General features: G+C 37.5%; 1 protein-coding gene across 3 annotated transcripts in view; it reads right to left on the bottom strand.

The window, feature by feature from the left end:
* The window catches only part of ESR1 (estrogen receptor 1), a 171271-nt gene that overhangs the window by 114100 nt on the left and 35506 nt on the right, over positions 1-21665 (bottom strand). For all 3 annotated transcript variants that reach the window (XM_048076896.2, XM_013178332.3, XM_066994201.1), the window contains exon 2: positions 1925-2429. In XM_048076896.2, coding sequence (XP_047932853.1) covers positions 1925-2429 — 505 coding nt within the window. The remainder of the gene's footprint in view (positions 1-1924; positions 2430-21665) is intronic.

Genomic DNA, 21665 nt, shown 5'->3' with positions numbered 1-21665 from the left:
GACTTTGATGCACATTTCCTATTACCATATCAAATGTGCCTTACAGAATTATGGCTGGAAGGGGCCATTAAATCTGTTGTATAACCTTGTATACAGATAAACCACCTGCACATCCAAGATCATTAATTCACTTAATTACTGCAGCTTTAAACCCCATCAGCTGTGTACGGATAAAACACATCTTCAAAGGACATAGTCATCCTTGATCAGAAATATCAGGAAATAGGGAATCCAGCACTGCCCTTACATGTTTGCTCCGATAGCTAAACTTCACTACTAAAAAGTATGCTAGTTTTATTTTGAAGTGTCTCACCTCAATTCACTGTTCAAAAATGAAAGAATTTCATTTCCACAGTTCAACATTTATTTCCAGACGATTCTTGTTTTTCTCTCTCCTTAAGGAAATCACCCTGACTATAGCACATTTCCTGCCTGTGTATTTCAACTTCACTAACTCACTGCTCCACTGTTTACACATTTCAGGTCCCTTACATGCTTTCTACCAAAAAAAAAAAAAAAAAAAAGTAATGTAGTGCAAAGTGCACTTTTACCCTGAAATCAGTTAATTAATCAAGATCTTTATGCTCTGACATGTATTCATTCTTCCTAGAGGAACTGCATTCGATTGCACTAAAATGCATTTTGTTTGAATCAACTCAGTTAACAGATCACTTTATTGGACTGCCTGGCATAACCATTATCTTTTCACTAGTCTTTATTTCAACTGATCTCCAAAACTGTTTAATCGTTTGCAAAAAGTGCAACCATAATCTGTTTTTTTGGACCATATTCTGCTACCAGATTCTCACTCAGGCTTAGTTAGACTGATTTTAAGAAGATACATTGCTGTTCCCAGCAACATACTATCTTGTGCAAGTAAGTCTGACAGAGTCTGATCCTCAACAAGGAAACAATAATTTGTTTTTATTTTTTAGAGTCACTCCATGTGTAGCAAACTTACATGTATCTCCCAAATAAACAAATGCAGACAGCAATTATAAAATATATATATAAATATATCTAACTGTTCACCCTGACTCAGTGAAGCCCATTATAATATGCTGATGCAAAATTACGCTATTAACACTGCACAAACATTAACAGTGTGAGCATTGGTATGTTTGACTATATTTTCTTGGAAGCTACAGCTCTATTAATTACTCCCACATATTTCAGAAATTAAGTAAATGTTTTCATAATTGACAATAATATTAAAACCCTTCAATCTAAGAATAAAAGTAAAATTAAAAAAAAAAAAGATAAAGTAAAATACACTTTTCTTCCAAAATGCAGCATGTCAGATTTCTGCTTGATATATATGAAAATATATCCAATGAAAAATATAGGTTATTAGGCATACAGCTCTTATGGTAGCTCACAGAGGTGGTTGCTGACTGAGATACTGTCACTGAGTCAGCTGTAACAGTTTGATTAGGAAGGATACTGCATGTCTGAATGACTTTCTATATAAGCCACTTATATTGTAAAGGAAGTCAGAGGAGGAAAACACTCTTACTAGCAGCTAAGAGCTGAACAAACAACGGCTCGCATACAAAAACGTCTGATGGTGGAAGTATTTTTAGTACACTTTTAGACAGTAGTTTTAATATATTGCAACAGGGAGATTGTTTGCCACTCCTTAATCAATTATTTTTTCATGCTATCCAACATTTCCACTCATGATTTAATTCATTTCTCATTTATATACAGTTTTCAAAATTTACAGCTTACAGGCACAGTCAGCTGTGAGTTACAGTTTTGTTTTATCCTCTGTTATTTTTATGGTCTAGATATCGTGGACGATTCCGTGAGATTACATGGTCCTTTACACAAAAAGCAAAGCCAAGGGCACACATATTGCAACATTCTATTTTTCTCAGCATATCTGCTTAAAGATGAAAGAGAAATCATCTGTAGCACTTACCTGTAGAAGGCTGGAGGACCAGCTTCCCTCATCCCGAAGCTGCCCTGTTCATTTTCAAGGTAGTAGGGTACCTGCTGGCTGTGATGATGGATGAAGGGTGAGAGCTGGGGCGCCGTTTGCAAGAACACCACAGGGTTTGGTGGGACATTGTTCAGTGAGTGAAATCCTGCCAGACTGCTGGACCCAAAAGATTCTGAAGTAGGGGCATAACTGAGAGTAGTAGAGCCGTACACTGGAGCAGTAGTACCAAAATCGTAAGTGGCCCCTTCTGGGTAGTTAAAAACTCCTGTCTTGTTGCTCTCCACATACATGTCGCTGAGTGATCTTTCCAGGGGAATCTTCAGCTGAGGTCTGCTCAGTGTCTCCAGTTCAGTGCCTTGAATCTGGTGCAGCAGGGTAACTCCAGAGGTTTTGGTGTGAAGGGTCATGGTCATTGCTAATGGCAGTGAGCAAGGAACATATCTGCTTTTACTGTCAACAGCGAGATCAGCAGCTGGCAGTCCACCTAAAAAAAATACCAGAACCTATTCTGAGGCTCAGCAGAAATCACATTAAAGCAGCGCTACACAGGTATTACTCTGATCTCGGCAAGGAGGAGGATGCAAACAAATGCAGGGTAAGCACTGGAAACGCACATTCTCCCTCTCCCTCTAACTTTTGAGAACTCCTCATCTGTGCTCATATGCGTTACAAGGTGCTGGCCGCAAGCCAGGAGCTCTTGCCTAGTGCCGACGCTGGTTTAAACATCACTTCAGAAACAATTAGCTTTGGAGTTATACCAAACAATTGTCCCACTAAATGTTACTTTATTCTTACTAGTCATTTAATTTTTCACTGCAGAGTAGCCAGCGCTCCACAGCAACTAACGGGAAAGGACGCTGAAATTAGACCAGGAAGACTAGTCCAGTGGTCAGCCACATTACTGCCTTTTATTTCCTCAGCAGGCTCCAATCTATCTGTGCTTATCTCTCCTCCTGTTTGATTCATTTTCGTGTTTGCTAGAAATATGTAATGTGTACATTGTAATGACCCTGGGTAGGACTATGCTGTAACTGAGATATGGCAAAGCAGAATGTGTGTGCAAGCGCATGCGCCTGTGCATGTCTGTTTGTGTGTGTGTGTGTGTGTGTAGCTAGCCTCAGTCAACAGAACAAACTAACAGAAATTAAAGGATGATCTATGTAGGAGAAAACATTTATAATACACTTGCATCACTAATAGCAAGTTGAATTAGCTAGAGGGTAAAAATAACTTTAAAAGTGAAGAAAAGCTTTAGATTAGCCTAGAATTTTCTGTCTGCTTCTTTTTTGGCCCATAAAATTATGAAGTAAAGCATCCTTCAGACTTTGCCATAATAAAATCTTAAATATTAGGAAAAATTAATTGACTGCATAACACGTGAATTAAATACAGGATATTTTTATTATTCACATGAACAAAAGCTCAGCAAACTTTATTTTTGACATCAGACTAGAAAATCAAGTAATCTAAAATAAACTAATGGGATCAGCTTTAAAACAAACCAAAATGCCTCTCAAAGTTATTTTTAGGAAAGAAAAGGGGGGGGGGGGAGAGAAAACATAATGAAAAGGTGTGGCATGCATGTTTCATCTTGCCATCTCATTCCATATAATTTTAACTTTGCACAAACCAGTTCTCCTGAACCAGCTAAATGGAAACCTCCAGAAGCTGTTCCAAGTTCTCTAGTATTATTGCTGTGGTCTGTGGCTCAGTCAGCTAAACAGATTAATGCCAACCGTAATCACATTAATATATGGGCTCCAGTTAGTATGCATAGACTTTGATACTAGCAAAGTCTATGCTATACTTAAACAACTCCACAGTTACTCGGCTCAACCTTCAGAAAACCCAAGAAACTGAAAAACTGAATATGCACGTCACTAATAGCTTCTAGAAAAGTTTACTAAAAATTGTTTTATTTTAGTAATAACATTGTGTTTTTAAAACTTCTGCTAAAATAGCAGGTTACTTACATTTCAAAGATTATAATGACATAATATATATCTGTACCTCTGCAGACACACAGCTAAGACAGCAGCACACACATAAATATGTACTTGATAGATTTCCTCACCCACCCCGCCACCCTCCCTACCCTGTTCAAATTTCAGATTGCAGACTTTGATCAAAGAGATAAGCCTGTTTAAATAACACTGGACTAAACATGTTCCCAGTTAAAAAGAATAATAATAATCAGACAATCATACCCAGCAGTTCAGAAAGTCTTCGAAGAGTTATACTGAAAATATGCCAGACAGTGTGAGAGAGAAAAAAGAAAGTGTGTGCATGTTTGCATAGAGTGGGTGAATGTGCATCTGCAGAGACTCACAAAACAGCAAGCAAGCATAGCTCTCAACAGCCAGTCTGCTGGGCTACACAGACTGAAATGAATGGCAGTTACGAGTTTAAGGTTGGTCACTCTTATAGATTTCATTTTGTGCTTTAGTAATACGTAGAAGAAGCATTGTCTCATATTATACTGCATAATCTAGGAATTAATGTGAATCTATCTGCCTTAAGGAGTACTCACTTCTTATGTGTGTTACAAAATGGACTTTAAATTTTTATTTAAACCATTATCTGATGTGTATGCTATTTTAGAAATACTACATTGACATGTAATAAAATTCTACAGCATAATAGCTGGGCAGAAGATGGAAGATAGAAGAGTGCACACGCTGAGTTGACTTCTGAGTGTGTCCTGTGCAACCTTAGTGCTCTTTACATGCAGTTTTTTAAAATGTCATTAATTATTTTGGGAGTGTTGTGTGTTTTCAGGGAGACAAATATCTAAAATTTCCGCCATATGCAAACAACACTGAAACACACTTTAGGGTTAAGCAAAAGCAGCTGCTCTTTAATGTCTGCTCTACACCATTTAACCTGAGACCTTATGACCATTTTTCCACAGGCCAGTGTGGAAAGTTTCAGACAGTTTCAGAGCTCAGGAATAGATGGCTGCGGATTCCCTGTAGTACATAGGCTGGTACACATCTCAGAAGAAAAATGCAAGTGCCACCAACAAGGTCTTATGGGTGGGCTAAAAATCCCTGTGATAGCATCTTGTACTGTTTGCGTCAATTTTTTTCTTTGGGGATGATCAAGGGGGCAAGAAAGGGCAAAGACTGGGAGGGAGGTGGGCCTAGTTAATCAAACAAAATTCTAGGAAGAAGGTGAATTTTTGATTTATCCATATTGCATAATATTTTATTATTATTATTATGCATACTATTTAGGCATTAAAAAAAAAAAGTCAAAATAGTATTTAGACTTTATAAAATAAAATCCATGAAATGCAACAGATTATCAAAAGTGTTTATTTTCCTTGTCCTGTATGGTGATGACTACCCTACTTGCCCCAAACTAACATATAGAGCTTCATCCTGCTTTAGAGATGTCATTGAATGTGTCTGCTTGTGGGCTTGTCCAAAGAAAGAGATCTAGGTTCCTAAAACCCAGTCTTTTTGCCTAAAGGCCAGGACTTACTCCACCACCCAGTTAATCACTGTGATCTGTTAGATGTCAAGTTTTATCCATTTTGAACACAATGTGGAAATACATACAGGATATAGCAAAAAGATTTGGTGGTACTTTTCACCAGTGGATGCAAACAGCCTAATCAAAAACTTGGTTACATTAAATTTCATTTCATATATGCCTTTATATACTTCATGTATGCCTTCATAGAGAAGTGCTTGCCTTATACACTGGGTATGTAAAAATAATAATAATAATAATAATAATAATAATAAAATCACATGTAGTAACTATAGAGTAAATAAAAACACAAATTTCCTGCAGCATCTTCATTTCCAGTGCTAGGCAGAAATGTTCAAAAAACACCAAGTCAATGGGAAATGTACCTTTTAAGATTTGATAATTTCTCCACTAAGCTGTATTCAGCTGCAGCCCTATGTATTTCTTTCATTTTAATTAAAGGCCTAATATTGTTTCAGGGATACAGCGCACGTTTACAGGAGAAAGTCATCTATCCAAGCCTTCCTCACACCCCTATAAAATACTGAGGGAAACTGGTTCTGCAGACCAAGTTGCTAAGACAAGTTGCTAAATTTACATCAGGTATAGATTGTTTTTGGGGGTATGACTGAAGTTTGGGGATATACAATTAAAATTAATGCTGGTTTTGAGCCATACATGATATGTACACATTTGTTAGAACAGGGAGAAAACAGGAAGGAAAAACAGAACAGCAATTAATGAATACTGAAAAATCAGGAGGGGACAGTCCACAGTAACTGAGAAGCACTACAGACATTGGCTAGAAAGTTCAAAGCAGAAATTGCTTCTTCACATGCGGTGTTTTTTAGTGAGATTGAGACAAAAGATGAGTTTCTGAATCAATGAAGATTTAGGCACTCTTTCTCATGGAAATTAGAAATAAATTGATTACGTGAAAGTGACTGATTAAATCCTGTGTTCCCCTTTTAATATCTTAGCCTATTTTCCTTTTCTAGTTATATAAAATTTCCAGTGCCCAACTCCTATTTTGCAGACTGAGGTTTTCACCCTAAATAACAGAAAACATGAGCATATTTTCTCTTCAAATCTGGGAAATATCTTATGTCGAAAACAAGAGAATTAGCCTCCTTCCACTGATGGCAAATGAAGTGGCACAAGCCACTCAGAAACAGAAAAAGAAAGGATAATAAAATTTATAGAAAATATAACTTATCTAAATAACTAAAAGAAGGTTTGGGGATTTCCAGTGCCATGATTCATTTTCTATTAACTAAAAGTCCTCAATGCCAATTAGGGTATGGTAATAGAACAAGTTCAATTTATAGGAGACAAAAAAAGAAAGAACAAAAAAAAAAGAAATTGAGGAAGAAACAGCCTGAACAGAACAGATTCTTGATTCCGGAAAAGATAAAATAGCAATTTGAAGGAAAAGGAAATGAAAGTAAAAACCATATATGAAAACGATTCAAATTATAGGAATCTGTAACGATAGCAAAACTCCTAATCCTATACTGGGTGTTTTTTTCAGTGCTAGTTTTAGTACGTATTCCAACAGAAAGTGGTAAACTCAGAACTGAGAAGATATACTATAAATTTTCCATAAACCTGCTGACAGTGAGAGACCATAAACTTCATTGCTTTGGTTCCACAACTATAAAGATAGAAGCTTTTTTTAGCTGCTGCAATTAAAGAAGAATCTATTGCACATAACAGGAGGAACATTATGTTTTTCCAAGATTCCACTGTAGCATTACAGAGAAATTATGTTGAGTTTAGTCCAGTGAGGAAACTCCTCAAGATACACAGCTGGAGAACAGCACCATCTACCCCACTGCTTTACAAATCTTCTCTGAAAATAAATAAATAAATAAATAAAATAAAGCCCTTGATACCACTAGGCAAAGCATGAGGTATGCTGAAAAATTCCTTAGGCTCTTAGTAGAGATAAGCTCTTCAATCTCTTATTGTTAGTTCATAACATTTAAAATTTTTATAAGCTGATTTGAAGACGTATACGTATTTTCCCCGGCCCCCAAATAATTTACCAAAACCATCTATGGCATGAAAAGGCTGGACCAAAGATTTTTAATTCTGCTTTTACATTTTATGTTTGTTTTACAATTACAAGGGGAGTTTCTGCTTTCACATGTCAAATGCATTTAGGGAGTTTGATAGCATTTGCTCAAAATATTTATTGTTCCAAACAAGAAACAGTGGAATACAATTATTCCACATGTTTATTAATTTACATCGTTTAGATATACCTTCAGTTTTATCTATACACTGACAGAGAAGATCTTTTATATATTTTATCTGAAAATTATCTGTGCAAGCAAAAGAAAAACTAGGCTGGGATGTCAGAGTAGGTTTTTGGTAAAGTATTCTAATGCTTTTTCATTTTAAGAGTGCTTACAGCTATTTATGATGTGATCAGATTTCTGCCATTCAGGTGGAAATCTTACACGTCAGGGATGAGCTCAGAAAGAATGTCTTGGAAGTATGTGAGCCAATTGGACAGAAATGTTTTGCTTTTCCCATCTTAAAGCTTTCTAGAAAATCTTTTTTCTTCAAATGAGATGCCCTTTTTTTTGCTATAGGTTTTATGAGCAGGAACTTTGAATCTGGAAAGGACCTGAAACTGTCACAAAAATGCCTTTTGCTGTTCCTCTGAAACTCCACCCACTTTTGGCCAATTTTTAAACCTTTGAAATTTTGCAAGATTTTTAAAAGTTAATATTTCTAAAAAACTCTCCTGACTGAACATGCTCTTTTCTCTCTCAGCTCCTAGTCCTGACTGGACTGGGCATGAAACTTCCCAAAACAGTGACTGACACACTACCATCCAGATGAGAGTACAAAAAGTTTTTCCCTTTCATTACTGTTCTGGGGCAGAGTAAGAGTCCAGGCTTGAGTGCAGATTATTGTGTCAGTTATAACTCTAAATTTCAGTTCCCGGATTTGCAGACTGTATTTCCTGACACCAAAATGGGATACCATCTTCCTTTTCAATTCAGCATTAGAAAACAGTCTGTAGAAATGAACCCTTTCCTAAAGGAGTAGAAAATATGCTGTAATATAACTAGCTTGTGAATTTCTTCAGTGTTTTTTGTGCCTACAAAAGATGGGAGAGGATAACACAACAATTATGCCCAAGCCATACAGGATAAATGACTTACTACATACATAAAATGGGCCAAAATACCTGAGTACTCTGGACAAACTCAAAAGATATTAGCAAATACTAACGTTTCAAAGGGTTAGCAGATGTTTTCATGCAGGCTGGAAAAAAAGAAAGCAGAGGGTGAAGAGGGGAGGCAAGAAAAAGGAAGAAAAAAGACATCTCTCTGCTTTCCTAAGCAAAACGTTAACCACTTGTGAACGAGATGTTCATTGGCAAACATGTAGCACTACAATATCATGATTTAATATTAAAGAATATACCTTGCTTAATCACAAATGTGGCATCATAACATACCTTTCCTCATAGATCTCGCTTCATTTTAAAAACTGAATGAGATCTGAAAAGCAAAGCTGGAGCTTAGTATCCCATGTTCACATTAATTTATTGTGCTTATTTCAAAGACAAATCAATCTGAGTAACTGATCACCATGAGTTAGTATTTTGAAAGGAGTCTACCAAGAAAATTTTCATAGAATTATGAAATGGCTTGAGTTGGAAGGGACCTTAAAGATCATCTAGTTCCAGCCCCCTGCCATAAGCAGGGACACCTCCCACTAGACCAGGTTGCTCAAAGCCCCATCCAACCTGGCCTTGAACGCTTCCGGGGAGTGGGCATCCACAGCTTCTTTGGGAAACCTGTTCTACTGCCTCACCACCCTCTGAACAAAGAATTTTCTCCTAATATCTAATCTAAGTCTCCCCTCTTTTAGTTTAAAAATGTTCCCCCTTGTCCTATCGCTATCTCTCCATGTAAAAAGTCATTCTCTTTTTTAAAAGCCCCTTTTAAGTACTGAAAGGCTGCAGTGAGGTTGTCTTCAGAGCTTTCTCTTCTGGCTGAACATCCCCAGCTCTCTCAGCCTTTGTTCATAGGAGAGGTGCTCCAGGCCTCCAATCATCTTCATGGCCCTCCTCTGGACCCAGAGTAGACCCACATCCTTCTTGTGCTGGGGGCCCCAGACCTGGATGCAGCACTCCAAATGAGGCTTCAAAGGGCAGAGCAGAGGGAGGCAATCCCCTTCCCTTGACCTGCTGGCCACTCCTCTTTTGATGCAGCCCAGGATGCAGTTGGTCTTTTGGGCTGCAAGTGCACACTACTGGCTTATGTCAAGCTTTTCATCCACTTGAACTCTCAAGTCTTTCTCTGCAGGGCTGCTCTCAATGAGTTCTTCACCCAGTCTGTACTCATGTCTGGAATTCCTTGACCCAGGTGCATCATGTTACACTTGAATTTTTTGAAACTCATTAGGTTCACATAAGCCCACTTCTTGGATGGCATCCCTTCCTTCTCACAGCACCACTCAGCTTGGTGTCATCTGCAAACTTGTTGAGGATGCACTCAATCCTACTGCCTATGTCATTGATAAAGATATTAAACAGCACTGGTCCCAAGACAGACCCCTGAGGGACATCACTTGTCATCAACCTCCACTTGGACATAGAGCCATTGACTGCATCCCTCTGGTTGAACTTTGAAAGTCTTCAGGAGGAAGACAGCTTTGTATTAAGGGTGAGGCATCTTCAAAATGGTGAAGTATTACCATGCCTGGACTCCCAGAGTTAGTCAGAAATGGTTAACCCCATTTATGTGGTGATATTAAGTGTGACTAACAAGTTTTGTTTATGAGATTCAAGGTGTGAAACTGAGCACAAAATTTCAGCATTGGCCAGGTAGGTGCGGAAGACAACTGTAGCTAACTTATTTCTAGTTGCCAGAGGACAATTTGAGGAAAAAAGTTGCTGAAACAAGCTCCTTAAATCTGAGTAAGATACCTTGGAGGAGAGATGTGAGAATATTGTCTGTAGGAAAGATTTTTATCTGAATGAACTCTTAGGAAAATTCAAAAAAGTCTGGTTATAAAAACATGCCAGTTTCCCCAACATGGCAGCTTGAGCTTCATACAAGAATTGACACTTCAGATACGAGTTAAGTGAGTGTCTTAACTAGAAGACAACTTGAAGAAGCCTTACAGATAGCATTATAAATTTGTAACTGTGATACCTGTCTTCCATGTTTGTAAATTCTTAATTTAGTTTAACCTTAAAGTACCCTGAGGTGATTTCAGGGTAAATGGCACACACTACAGTATACCCATGTAATGTCCCTAAAGAAATGTAATTCTTTAAACTGATAAAGTACCTTTGGTATAATACATAGCATCCAAATAATGATCTTCAGATCACTTAACAGATAACAGGTTGTACCTCTGGTGAACTATACATACCAATTTGAACATGAGTAATGCAGGAATCTATGTGGAAGAAACATCTAGATATTCTAGATATAAGAATTAGCCAAAAAAAAAAAAAAAAAACACTGAACAGTCTGTAGAGTACAGATAAACACACATCTTCCCCTGCCCTCTTGCCCCCATGCCTTCCCCCAGAGTCTTCCATTGTTTCAGCAGGTTTTTTTAGTGGATGTCAGCTCCATTTACTAATCAGTCATATTTCATAATTAATTAGCCTCACTCACAGTGTTATTTCTCAATACTCATTTTCCTGCTAAATGCATGACATTCTACTAAGGAACAATGGCCTCTCAGATTTCAGGCTTAAACACATATGCCAATACGCCTTTGCAAGTGTACCCATTGGCATGCAAAATATGCATGATGATGTTCTCCTTAGGTAAACTGTCTCAGTTACATCATTTCAAATACTATGCTGTAATTTCTGTCTGAAGGCTATTTTTTTCTTATCTCTTGCTCTAGTTTCAAGTGACACAGCAACAGATACCTATAACAAATACAACTCTATAACTCTATTCTTTCAAAAGATGTTTGCTAATGGGGAAGGGGAAAAAACAAGTGCTTGCCCATTTTATAATATTCAGATTTAAATAACAGGTCTCAGATTAGGCCTCTTAGTGTGAGAATTCCTGTTACCTTTATTCCCTTTTGGGCCTCCCAGTACAAGAAGAAATTCCAGAGACCCCAAGCATGTGGGTGCCAGGCATAAGAGAACCTGCTTCAGGTAGCAGGACCTGCTCATTCTGCAGAAAGAAAGGTTCAGGGTAAATCTTATTGTTATTTACAACTGCCTGACCAGAGAATACAAAAAAGAGACAGATTCTTCTTGGAGGTACACAGTGACAGGCCAAGAGGCAACATGAGACCAGGTGGTTTAGAAATTCCAAATAGATATTAGGATTTTTTTTTACCATGAAAGTGGTCAAATACTGGAAAACGTTGCTCATAGAGGCTGTGGACTCCCTGTCCTTTGAGTTTGAGACTCAGCTGAACAAGTCCCTGAGCAAACTGATATGAATAGACTTCCTTTTAGCAGCTATTTGGATGAGATGACATTTTATCATCCCTTCCAATTTAAATTGCTGTACGATTCTGTGAATCTAATACACAGATCTGCAACAAAATATTCAAACAGAAGACATTAATAGGTTAATTGATTATCTGTTTCTTTCCTGTTCTCCACAGAAGCCTAATTTCAATATCCCATGTCATGGTTTCATCTCTGCTGCACTTTCATCAAGATAAGTTACCTGTCTTTTTCAATTGGCTTGTGATTCTCCCTAAATTAGATAGGAACTAAGAAGGTTCAAGGGGCAAAGACACCCTTCCCTTCAATTCATCTATTTGCTGGCCTGATCAATGTCTTAAGAGTCTCAGTTCCCTGGCTGAGACTCTATAATAATGAGAGTTAAGAAATATAAGGGATCTATTGTCCTCTCCTTACCTTCTCAGCATCCCTGTAAAATGCTCCCATTCAGACCCAAAATGCCTTTGTAGCCCACTGTCACAATAATGGATCAGCCTGTTCTCAGAAGTCAATAGCATATATATGTTTGCACACCCACCAAATCTGAGGTGCTACATGGTTGGCGGGCTCTTGTGGCTTGCACAAAATAAAGCCTGCTGCCTCTTTTGATGGAGATGACTGCCTTCATCAAAAGGGTCAATCTGAAGCATCATTCTGCATGTCTAGTTTTCTCTGGCAATGTTTTCCTGTACATACACATGATGGTGTGGACATGTACCAAAGTGACCGGAGTGTCCAAGTGTTTAGAAGATAGAGCTTAACCCCAAGCCAGAAGATGGTATAGAATCAAACTAATGGCATGGCCCAGTTCCTTCAATCTATTTCTTTCTAGTAACAGTATTCAAAGATATCATGTTTTGTTTTAACACCTCACACATTCACATTTCTTTGCTGGCAGCTGGTCCTTCAACAGAAAGTTCCTTGTGGTGAGGCTAGCCCTACTACCCCATGAGATTATATTTCCTGTGACTGAGGCCAAGGTAACTCTTGGCAAAATAATTCAGCTTCAGCAACCCATTCTTGTCTACAGGAATATTTGGCTTCAGTAAATGGTAGCAGAAGTCACTCATTTTCTGTTTGTCTTCAGAGAATTGGTTTTGCTTTGGATATGCCACTAAATATTGCTAATCTTTCTTCTCTGCTATTACAAGCATGGCTACATATACATATGAATAATCTGTAACCTGAACATCAAATCCTCCAGTGTACTTTGTCTTCTCTCTACCCAATTGCAGATTATCACAGAGGCACTGGACTGTTGCCACTGCCATGCAAGGAAGATATCTCAGTTTTATTCCCTGCCTGTCCTCATAAACTTCAAATCCAAATGGAAATATCCACAGGTTTATTAGTTGTTGAACTAATTAGTGCTGCTACACACTTTCCTGTATTTTCTCCATGATGTCAAGAACTGGCTTGTTACTGTCACCACCAGTTCAGCAACAACTACAGACACATCTGATTGACTCATTGTTGCTACTGGTCATCCATCTAGTACATTGTCTAGAAAAGCAGTCTGTCAGCAGCTGTTCATTAAAAATGGTTGTGTCCAGCAGGAAAGGTACTGACTACAGTCGTCTTGTGTAGACTCCAAGTGAAATAGCAAATTTGATATTCTAGATAGGAGAAGGATGATAGATGTTGTAGAAAAATATGCCATGAGTTAACAATTCATCAATTCTGCTGTTCATTAAAAATGGTTGTGTCCAGCAGGAAAGGTACTGACTACAGTCGTCTTGTGTAGACTCCAAGTGAAATAGCAAATTTGATATTCTAGATAGGAGAAGGATGATAGATGTTGTAGAAAAATATGCCATGAGTTAACAATTCATCAATTCTTTGTAAATGGGAGCTGTATCTTCTGTCCTCCTTTGATTGATAGTTGTTTTTTAAATAATAACAAAATATTTCTTTATTCTAACAAAAAATCAACCCATCTAGAAGAGAAGTTTCAGTAAGAGGTTCCCTCGGATTATATGTTTCCTTTTAAGTAGCAGAAATGTACTATATATTTCAAAAGATGTATTTTTGGAGGTAATTAACAGCTTCTTCCATAACAATTATACTACAGATATGCAGGCCCAGAAAGATCTTGAAATTAATTGTTATATTTCTGATACTTTCAGATTTTTAAATTAAAAAAGAAAAAAAAAAAAAAGAAGTGTTAGAGATTGTATTAAATATATAATCCAAAATAGGGTTGCACTATATCTTCCATGATATTATGAATCAGTCACTGTCTTCAGTGGAACTGATCATGATGAGGTAAGATAAAAATGAGTTTAAGTGCTTTGCTGGATCAGGGCCTAAGTCTCTGATCCTCATATATCATCTCCAACCATCAGAGAAGTCCAAAACTAACAGCCATAGAGGCTATATCTCATTCTTTGGGAATAACTTGCAAACTTTCCAAAATTCTGTTTCTGTGATATAAGGTATACTCCTTAGTCCAGAGAAGAAGTCCAGTTTTAAAACTGACTTAACAAGTCTACAAGCACAGTCAATGCAATCTGAACCAAAAAGTGATTCAAAATATTCAGTTCTACAGTGATTATTTTTTGTACCTGGGAGCACCTAAGATCACCATCAGAAGGTTCTTGTTGTGCCAGTTATACATACACTTAAAGAATGTTTACTTAATAGTGTAGATTTAAATATCCAGCTTTATGCCAGTGACTGAAAATAGCACCCTAAAAAAGCTTTGCCATTTCTTCAGAGAATTCAAATAGACCTGTATCTCCTGCTTCTATTAAATGGTTACATTTATTCAATAAAACTGAGATCTGCTTTATAAACTCAAAATATAAACTCTTCTGACCAAGATATCAAACAATTCAACTGCAAATACAAGAAACTTATACAGAACTAATGAATTACCAATAACAATTTGTTCAAAGGACCAGGGTATTACAAGGAAGGCAATTACAAAGGGCACTCAAACTGGACGTGGTCCTGTGCAATTTGCTTAAGCAGGGGAGTTGGACCAGATGACCTCCAGAGATCCCAGCCAACCTCAACCAGTCTGTGAAACTAGCCATTATGTCACTGAAGCATCAATATGTTACAACTGTTGAAAACTTCATTCCCTGCCAAAACAGTAGGGATAATGAGCAACAACAAAATCATTCAACTTCAGTGTGCTCTAACCAGCATCAAACAGAAAATGGCATCACAATTATCTGCAGTATGCTGTCTCAAGGAGATGAGAAACAAACCCCCACCCATACCCCACCCCATCCCCCTCCCCCCCCAAAAAAAAGAAAAGAAAAACAGACTATGAAAAAGAACTAGGCTTCTGGTTAGTGAAAGCTTTCAAAGTCACTTCTATGCTTCTTTAAAAAGGCAAAAATGCATTGTCATCTGTCAAGCGGAACAAATAGGACCTTAGTGATTCAGTAACAGTTGCACTCTCTTGGCAGATATTAGCTTGTTTAAGGCAGGGAAGATCAAAGGACACAACTGAATGCCAACATTGGGGGGGAGAAAAAAGGTCAAAGTTATTTATTATTTCAGCATACCCCTATCTTTATTTGTTCTACTACCACTTTCATTGTTTTGTGCAACAAGATGGAGGTCTTCCTGAAACAGAGCAGTCAATAATTTAATGCAATGGTTCTTTTTGCAATCCAGGCTCACCCTATAAGTTCAGAAACCCATCAGAGCAATAGTTTTCCCATTCCTAATAGTATGTGAAATACACAGTCCCACATAGTCGTTTAGTACAACAGTCTACAAAACATAGAAGCAACTATTATCTATTAGCAATGACTTAGAGAAAGGGTTATAATGAACAGGAATCATCGGCATTGGAGAAATCTAACAAAAATATTGATATTTGATTTGAAAAAAATAGAAAATCCAGGGTTAGTTTTATCTGGCTGGTATTTTCCATGATAGTGATCTTACAGCTGAGAAACCTTCAAAAGCTGCCAACGCTACTGTCACAGACATCTTGCAGCTATGGTAAATTAATTTAAATGTTAAAGTTTTTGTTTGGTTGGTTTTTTCAGTTTGTTTTGTTTTGTCTAGGAAAACATCAAGAAATTGCAGCTCTTATTATGTAACTATGTGATAGGGTTATTTCTAATATTTCCTAAATGATGTAATCAAATAATCAAAACCTCAACAATACATCATTCACACAACCTCCTTCCTACCACACTTTGAGTAGGATAGGTATGCTTAGAAAGGCCTCGTCACAGAAAAAGAAAATACTTGGTAGTGTTGGCAGCCTCTGCTGTTGATTTTCCATCCCAGAGTACAAACAGTCCTGACATCATCGGAGCTGCATGGACTGGTGACACATTACAGCTCAGACCCAACATTGTGACACTGCAGGTGGCACCACAAAGGCTGCAGCCACTGCAAGGAGGTTAGCACATGGACACCAGTGTCAGCCAATCTCATTGAGGATGGCTGGCAAAGACAAGGTGTCAGTGAAGATGCTGAAGGCATTTTCCTCATGGAAATACTCATTTTGTAAGCTAGAGGTGGATGAAACTACAGGCTGCTTTGACTCTATTGAAAATAGAACATACCTGCAGATGCTCTCAGGCACTGGAAAGCAGTTGTTAACTGTTGGAATATTCCCTGGAGTAAGTTTGGCATGTGCCAAATAGCGCTACTCCAAACAATCTCCAGGCATGGTTGAGGCATTAAAAAAGTAAAGGGACCACTGTCATTATTTAGTTTGCATCCATCCACCATTTTGTGGAAAGTAGTAGCTTGGATGCAAGCTACTCCAGGGCAACTGGTACAGCAATCTGGTAATAATTTGGGGTGAATTTGATTTGTGATTATAGCTAGAGCCCCTGGCTTTTAAGTTTGTTACAAGTACTGATTTGCAACCTGTTTGTTAGGTGCCAAAGTTCAAGAGCAATACAGACTGTTACAAGCTGGGCATGCCTCATTCTCAGTGGCTTCTGCATGACTTTAGGGTCATGCACAGTGAGTCAGAGGGCGCTTTTGACCCAAAGCACCCAGGAAGCATTTCACAGAGGAAACACATCCCCATTTCAGAGTTCAGGGAATTCAAATTCCTGAAAGCCAGCCTGGAAAGGCAATCTGGCATGCTGGTCAGGCCTTTAAAAAGAATAGTTTTGCAATACAGTTCAAGTGGTGAACCGCTGACAAAAGTGGTGGTAACCCTCCTCCTACCGTTGCATTCCTGTCCCCTTCCATGCTTCCAGCTTGGAGACTGACATCTGCAAAATGCTTTTATTTGTGTTCTGAAATGTGAGTATCGTGCTGGTGCAGCTCTTGAGCCAGCACAGGGGAAGCTGCAGAAGTACATTGACAGAGTGGGGAGAAGGTGATCACCTTTTTCAGAAGCAGCTATCTGCATATGTATATATATATATATATATCAGAATCTGCTATTTATGTGTACCATAAAAGCACACCCAGAGAAACCAAGGCAAAGCAGAAAGGAGGCAAACTGCCAATGAGATATTTGTCCACCACGCATTCACATTGGTCATAGTGAAACTGAATCAAATACACCATGGATTATGTATATGTGTTATATGGTTAATTTATTTTTCTGTTACCTCTGTTAACCTATGCTCTCCTTAACAAATTATTTTGTTTTGTGTAAACATTCAGTGCTTGCAAAAGAAAATGTTTGTTAAGACCAAGAAGAAATATTTTGCTTTTCAAAACTTTTTATGAAAATGCATAGTTAAATTTTTCCACATTTCTGTGCAACAACCCAAGCAGTAAAATGTCATTTTTAGAGGAACTTCTAAATATTTGAACTTAGCGAATGTTGGCAAAGAATAGTATGTGATTTAATTTATTTTTACTGGGAGAAAAATATTATTCTATAATATATACTGTTCAATTAAGAAACAGGAAATAAAATATACTGTTAATTTCAGTAAGCCAAAAATACAGGCTTAGTAATGGAAAGCTCAAAAATTGTTCCTCCATAATATTAAGGTAGGTACATTATATATCTTTATAAATAAATGTGTTTTCACATAGGCTTTAAAAGGTTGTTGTAAGCAAATTATTAGGGGTGACAGATCAAGTCTGCATTAATATCACAGCATATCACTGTATGCCTATGTTTTCACTTTTCAGATAAAGATTGAATATGAATAGATCAAATTACAAAAATATTCCTTATCATACTAGTACTATCATGGAAAGCCTGCATCTGCTATTGAAGCAGAATCAAACTTGTTCTTGCTTTCCACCATCATATGGTCACTGCTAATTAATCAAAAGAGCTCCAGAGATCTAGTGTCAACTGCAGTCTGCAAAATCTGCACACCCAGAAAACACATGCATTGCACCCATGACTACTTACTGCAGACTACCTCTACACCTTCACCACCAGTCGCTGCAATACCTTTTAGTATTCCAAATAGTAAAATAAGTACTACATAGCATTCCACCTAAAAGACAGCTTGTGTTATTTATTCCCCACTTAAACATATCCCAGTGAAAACCCCCATATTTCTGTCCTCAGATATAAAAAACTGTTAGAGTGCAATTCTAAGGTAGTCTGAGCCCTAATACATAGTATACTTCAACAAAACATTTGGCAGTGGATGAAAAAGTTCCTCTTTTCATGCAAAATTGTATCCTGCAATGCTCACAATTTTGTATGGATGAAAACTAGTTTGTATTCTTTCACCTATGTTTCAGTGAACCACTATTTTATTATAGTGCTTGAGAGAGTGATCCACTGAATTTGGTACAGTTCTGGAATATATTTAGTGAGGTAAGGGTTTTAGGGCAAGTATCTAGAATTTACTTGAACAGGTGTGTCTTCTTGAGCTGATGCCATAAATCAGTTGAATCGACTTTAGAAATGAGACTGGAGTTAAATTCACTCCTATTATGTAGTTTAATTTAATTTAACAATATTATAGTTAAATGAGGGTGAGGGGTCTGGAGAACAAGTCTTACAAGGAGCGGCTGAGGGAGCTGGGATTGTTCAGCCTGGAGAAGAGGAGGCTCAGGGGCGACCTTATCACACTCTAGAGGTACCTTAAAGAAGTCTGTAGCCAGGTGAGGGTTGGCCTATTCTCCCATGTGCCCGGTGACAGGATGAGGGGGAATGGGCTAAAGCTGCGCCAGGGGAGGTTTAGGTTGGATATTAGGAAGAACTTCTTTACTGAAGGGTTGTTAGGCATTGGAACAACAAAGGGTTGTTAGGCATTGGAATGGGCTGCCCAGGGAAGTGGTTGAGCCACCATCCCTGAAGGTCTCTAAAAGACGCTTAGATTCAGAGCTTAGTGATATGGTTTAGTGGAGGACTTGTTAGTGTTAGGTCAGAGGTTGGACTAGATGATCTTGGAGGTCTCTTCCAATGTAGATGATTCTGTGATTCTGTGATAGCAATTGCAAGTGAAATGTGGATGCTATGTTTGCCCAGAAGACTGAAATATCAGACAGATTGTGTTTTGGCTAGTAAACAAAAATGGTTAGTTATCAGTCTGAAATATAAGTTGAACAATTTATTGTTGCTCTTGTAAAGGTATCTCCAAAATCACTGTGTGGTATCATTGCTCCAAATATTTCTAACATACAAGTTATAATGTTACCAGTGCAAATTCTGGATTTGTGACTTTGCACACAGCTTATGTTCCCAACTAGTTTGAACCCCTCTTCCCCACTTAATATTCTTAACTTGCTGTTCATTGTTCATGATCAAGTAACATAAAATATAATTTACATCAAAAATAAAAGCACAGTTACAAATCTACTTCTGCTCTGTGACAGAACAGAACTGTATTCTGAATGCAGATGGCTACTTATTTTATTTGAAGTATCCAAACTGTATTAAACTACCCTTGATAAAATTAAGTGAACATTATCTAAACTTAAAAAGTAACTGACAAATTTGCATGGCTGCATCCTCACTTAAATCAATGAATAAATAATCCCTGTAAAATCAATATGATTATTCATGAATAAATTTCCATCAGTGCTAGATATGTTTAAATGCTATGGCCCTTATTATTAAAAGAAAAACAATCCTCTGCTAGGTTGTATGACTTTACACTACCTACGTTTTGAAATGCTGATTCTGAGGAAATACAGGAGCAAATGCTAAAACATAGCACCACTAACACAACTAGCAGTTGATTCTGTGATAGAAGTCTTTCACTGATTGCTTACATTCCCTTGAGCCTAAGAAAAACAAACAAACAAAACATAAAAGATATTGTAGCAACAATATCTGAACTCCAACAAAGTTGAATTATTTTTATTTTTTTCAAGTGCACAGTTTTTCTTCCTTAAAGGAATGAACATTCATTTGTTTTAATTTCCCATACAGTGCCACTAGCAGCTAGGGATACCCTGTGACATCTCTAGCCAAAGGCACATTTGACTTCTTTTGCTCTCATGAGTGAAAGCTCATGAAGATAAACAGGGTAACCTTACCATCTTAAACACTTTCTAGATAAGCATGTTTATTTTACAGAGTGGGGAGAAAATGTTTCCATTTGAACCTGATGTACTTTTCCTTTAACAGATATAGCAACTTTCAGATCATATTTGGCAAAAAGGCTTGCTTTTTATATATATACTTAGCTACAGACATTATAATAAATAAAGCAGGGCCTGGAGCTCAGTTAGCATGCTAGAGAAAATCTTGAAAACAGCCACATCTCTAGTATCCCACATTTTTTAGCTTATAAAATCCCATAAACATGCCAGTCTTGCAATAGGGTTTGCAAGTCAATACATCTGGCCTAAACAGGACAGATGTGAGGGCATGAGATCAAAGCACTTGAGTCATTTACCTCATATTATATAGAGATCCATCGTTTAATAGCTTCATGTCTCCATCTTCCTCTCTCCTAAGCCAAAGCAGGTGCATTAACACATCCTTTCAGATTGAAACTACAGCACCACCAACTTGAAGTGTGAAGTATTTTCTCAAGTAAAGTTTCTTGTGTTGCTTAAAAACATGACTCAGAAAGAAGCAATCAGGAGAGAAAAGTGTGGAACAATCCCAGTGTGAAAATTCAGATACTATAATCTCATCTCAAAGAGCGCACACAGCACCGTAGAAACCAAATTCCAGAAGAAGGGGTTACTGCTTTCAAAGCAGAAATAGCTGGAACAACTTTAATTTTTATCAGAATCTGGTCATCTCATAGCAGCTGAAGTTCTGAAAAAACTACCAAAGTTAAGCTCTCTTCAAATGAGTGGGACACGCTTATTGACAACTTAGTGGCCAGTAATGCCTGTCACTGCATCATCCCAATTGCTTTCCAGAATCTCGGAATTCCACACAAATGTCATTTTTAATTCGATCTACATACTCCATACTCTCTTCTTTCACAATCCATCACTAGGTAATTACAAAGTATGACAACAGAAAAATTAATCTATTGAATAACACCTATTTTAAGGGAATCCAGTGTAACAAGACAGCATTTTTAGATGCAGTCACAAAATATCATAAAACAATTTTTATACGCTAGAGTATTTTGAACAGGCTAAGATGTTGTTCAATAGTCTTAAATTTCAACATCTAAATCTTTACGCTCATTTTTATTTTCTTCAGAAGTGTGCACCCACTTATATTATGAAAGATAGACACCTGGATCTATGCAATTATTGGATTTTTTTTTGGCCTTGTTCCATCAGTGTGTTGTACAGACAGGAAGTCTGAAGAAAAAAAGTAAGTAGAGCATGTCTGGATGGTTATCTTCATCCACATTGCTTAAGAGTAGTAGTTATGCAAATCTTCATTACCATTATTTTACTGGCTTCCAGACAGTCTTACAAAACCTTGTCTCCTTCCCTGAGTAAATA

Source organism: Anser cygnoides, chromosome 3 (assembly GCF_040182565.1).
Source record: "Anser cygnoides isolate HZ-2024a breed goose chromosome 3, Taihu_goose_T2T_genome, whole genome shotgun sequence".
NCBI classification, from domain to species: Eukaryota; Metazoa; Chordata; class Aves; order Anseriformes; family Anatidae; genus Anser; species Anser cygnoides.
This window is presented reverse-complemented; position numbering and strand designations above follow the sequence as displayed.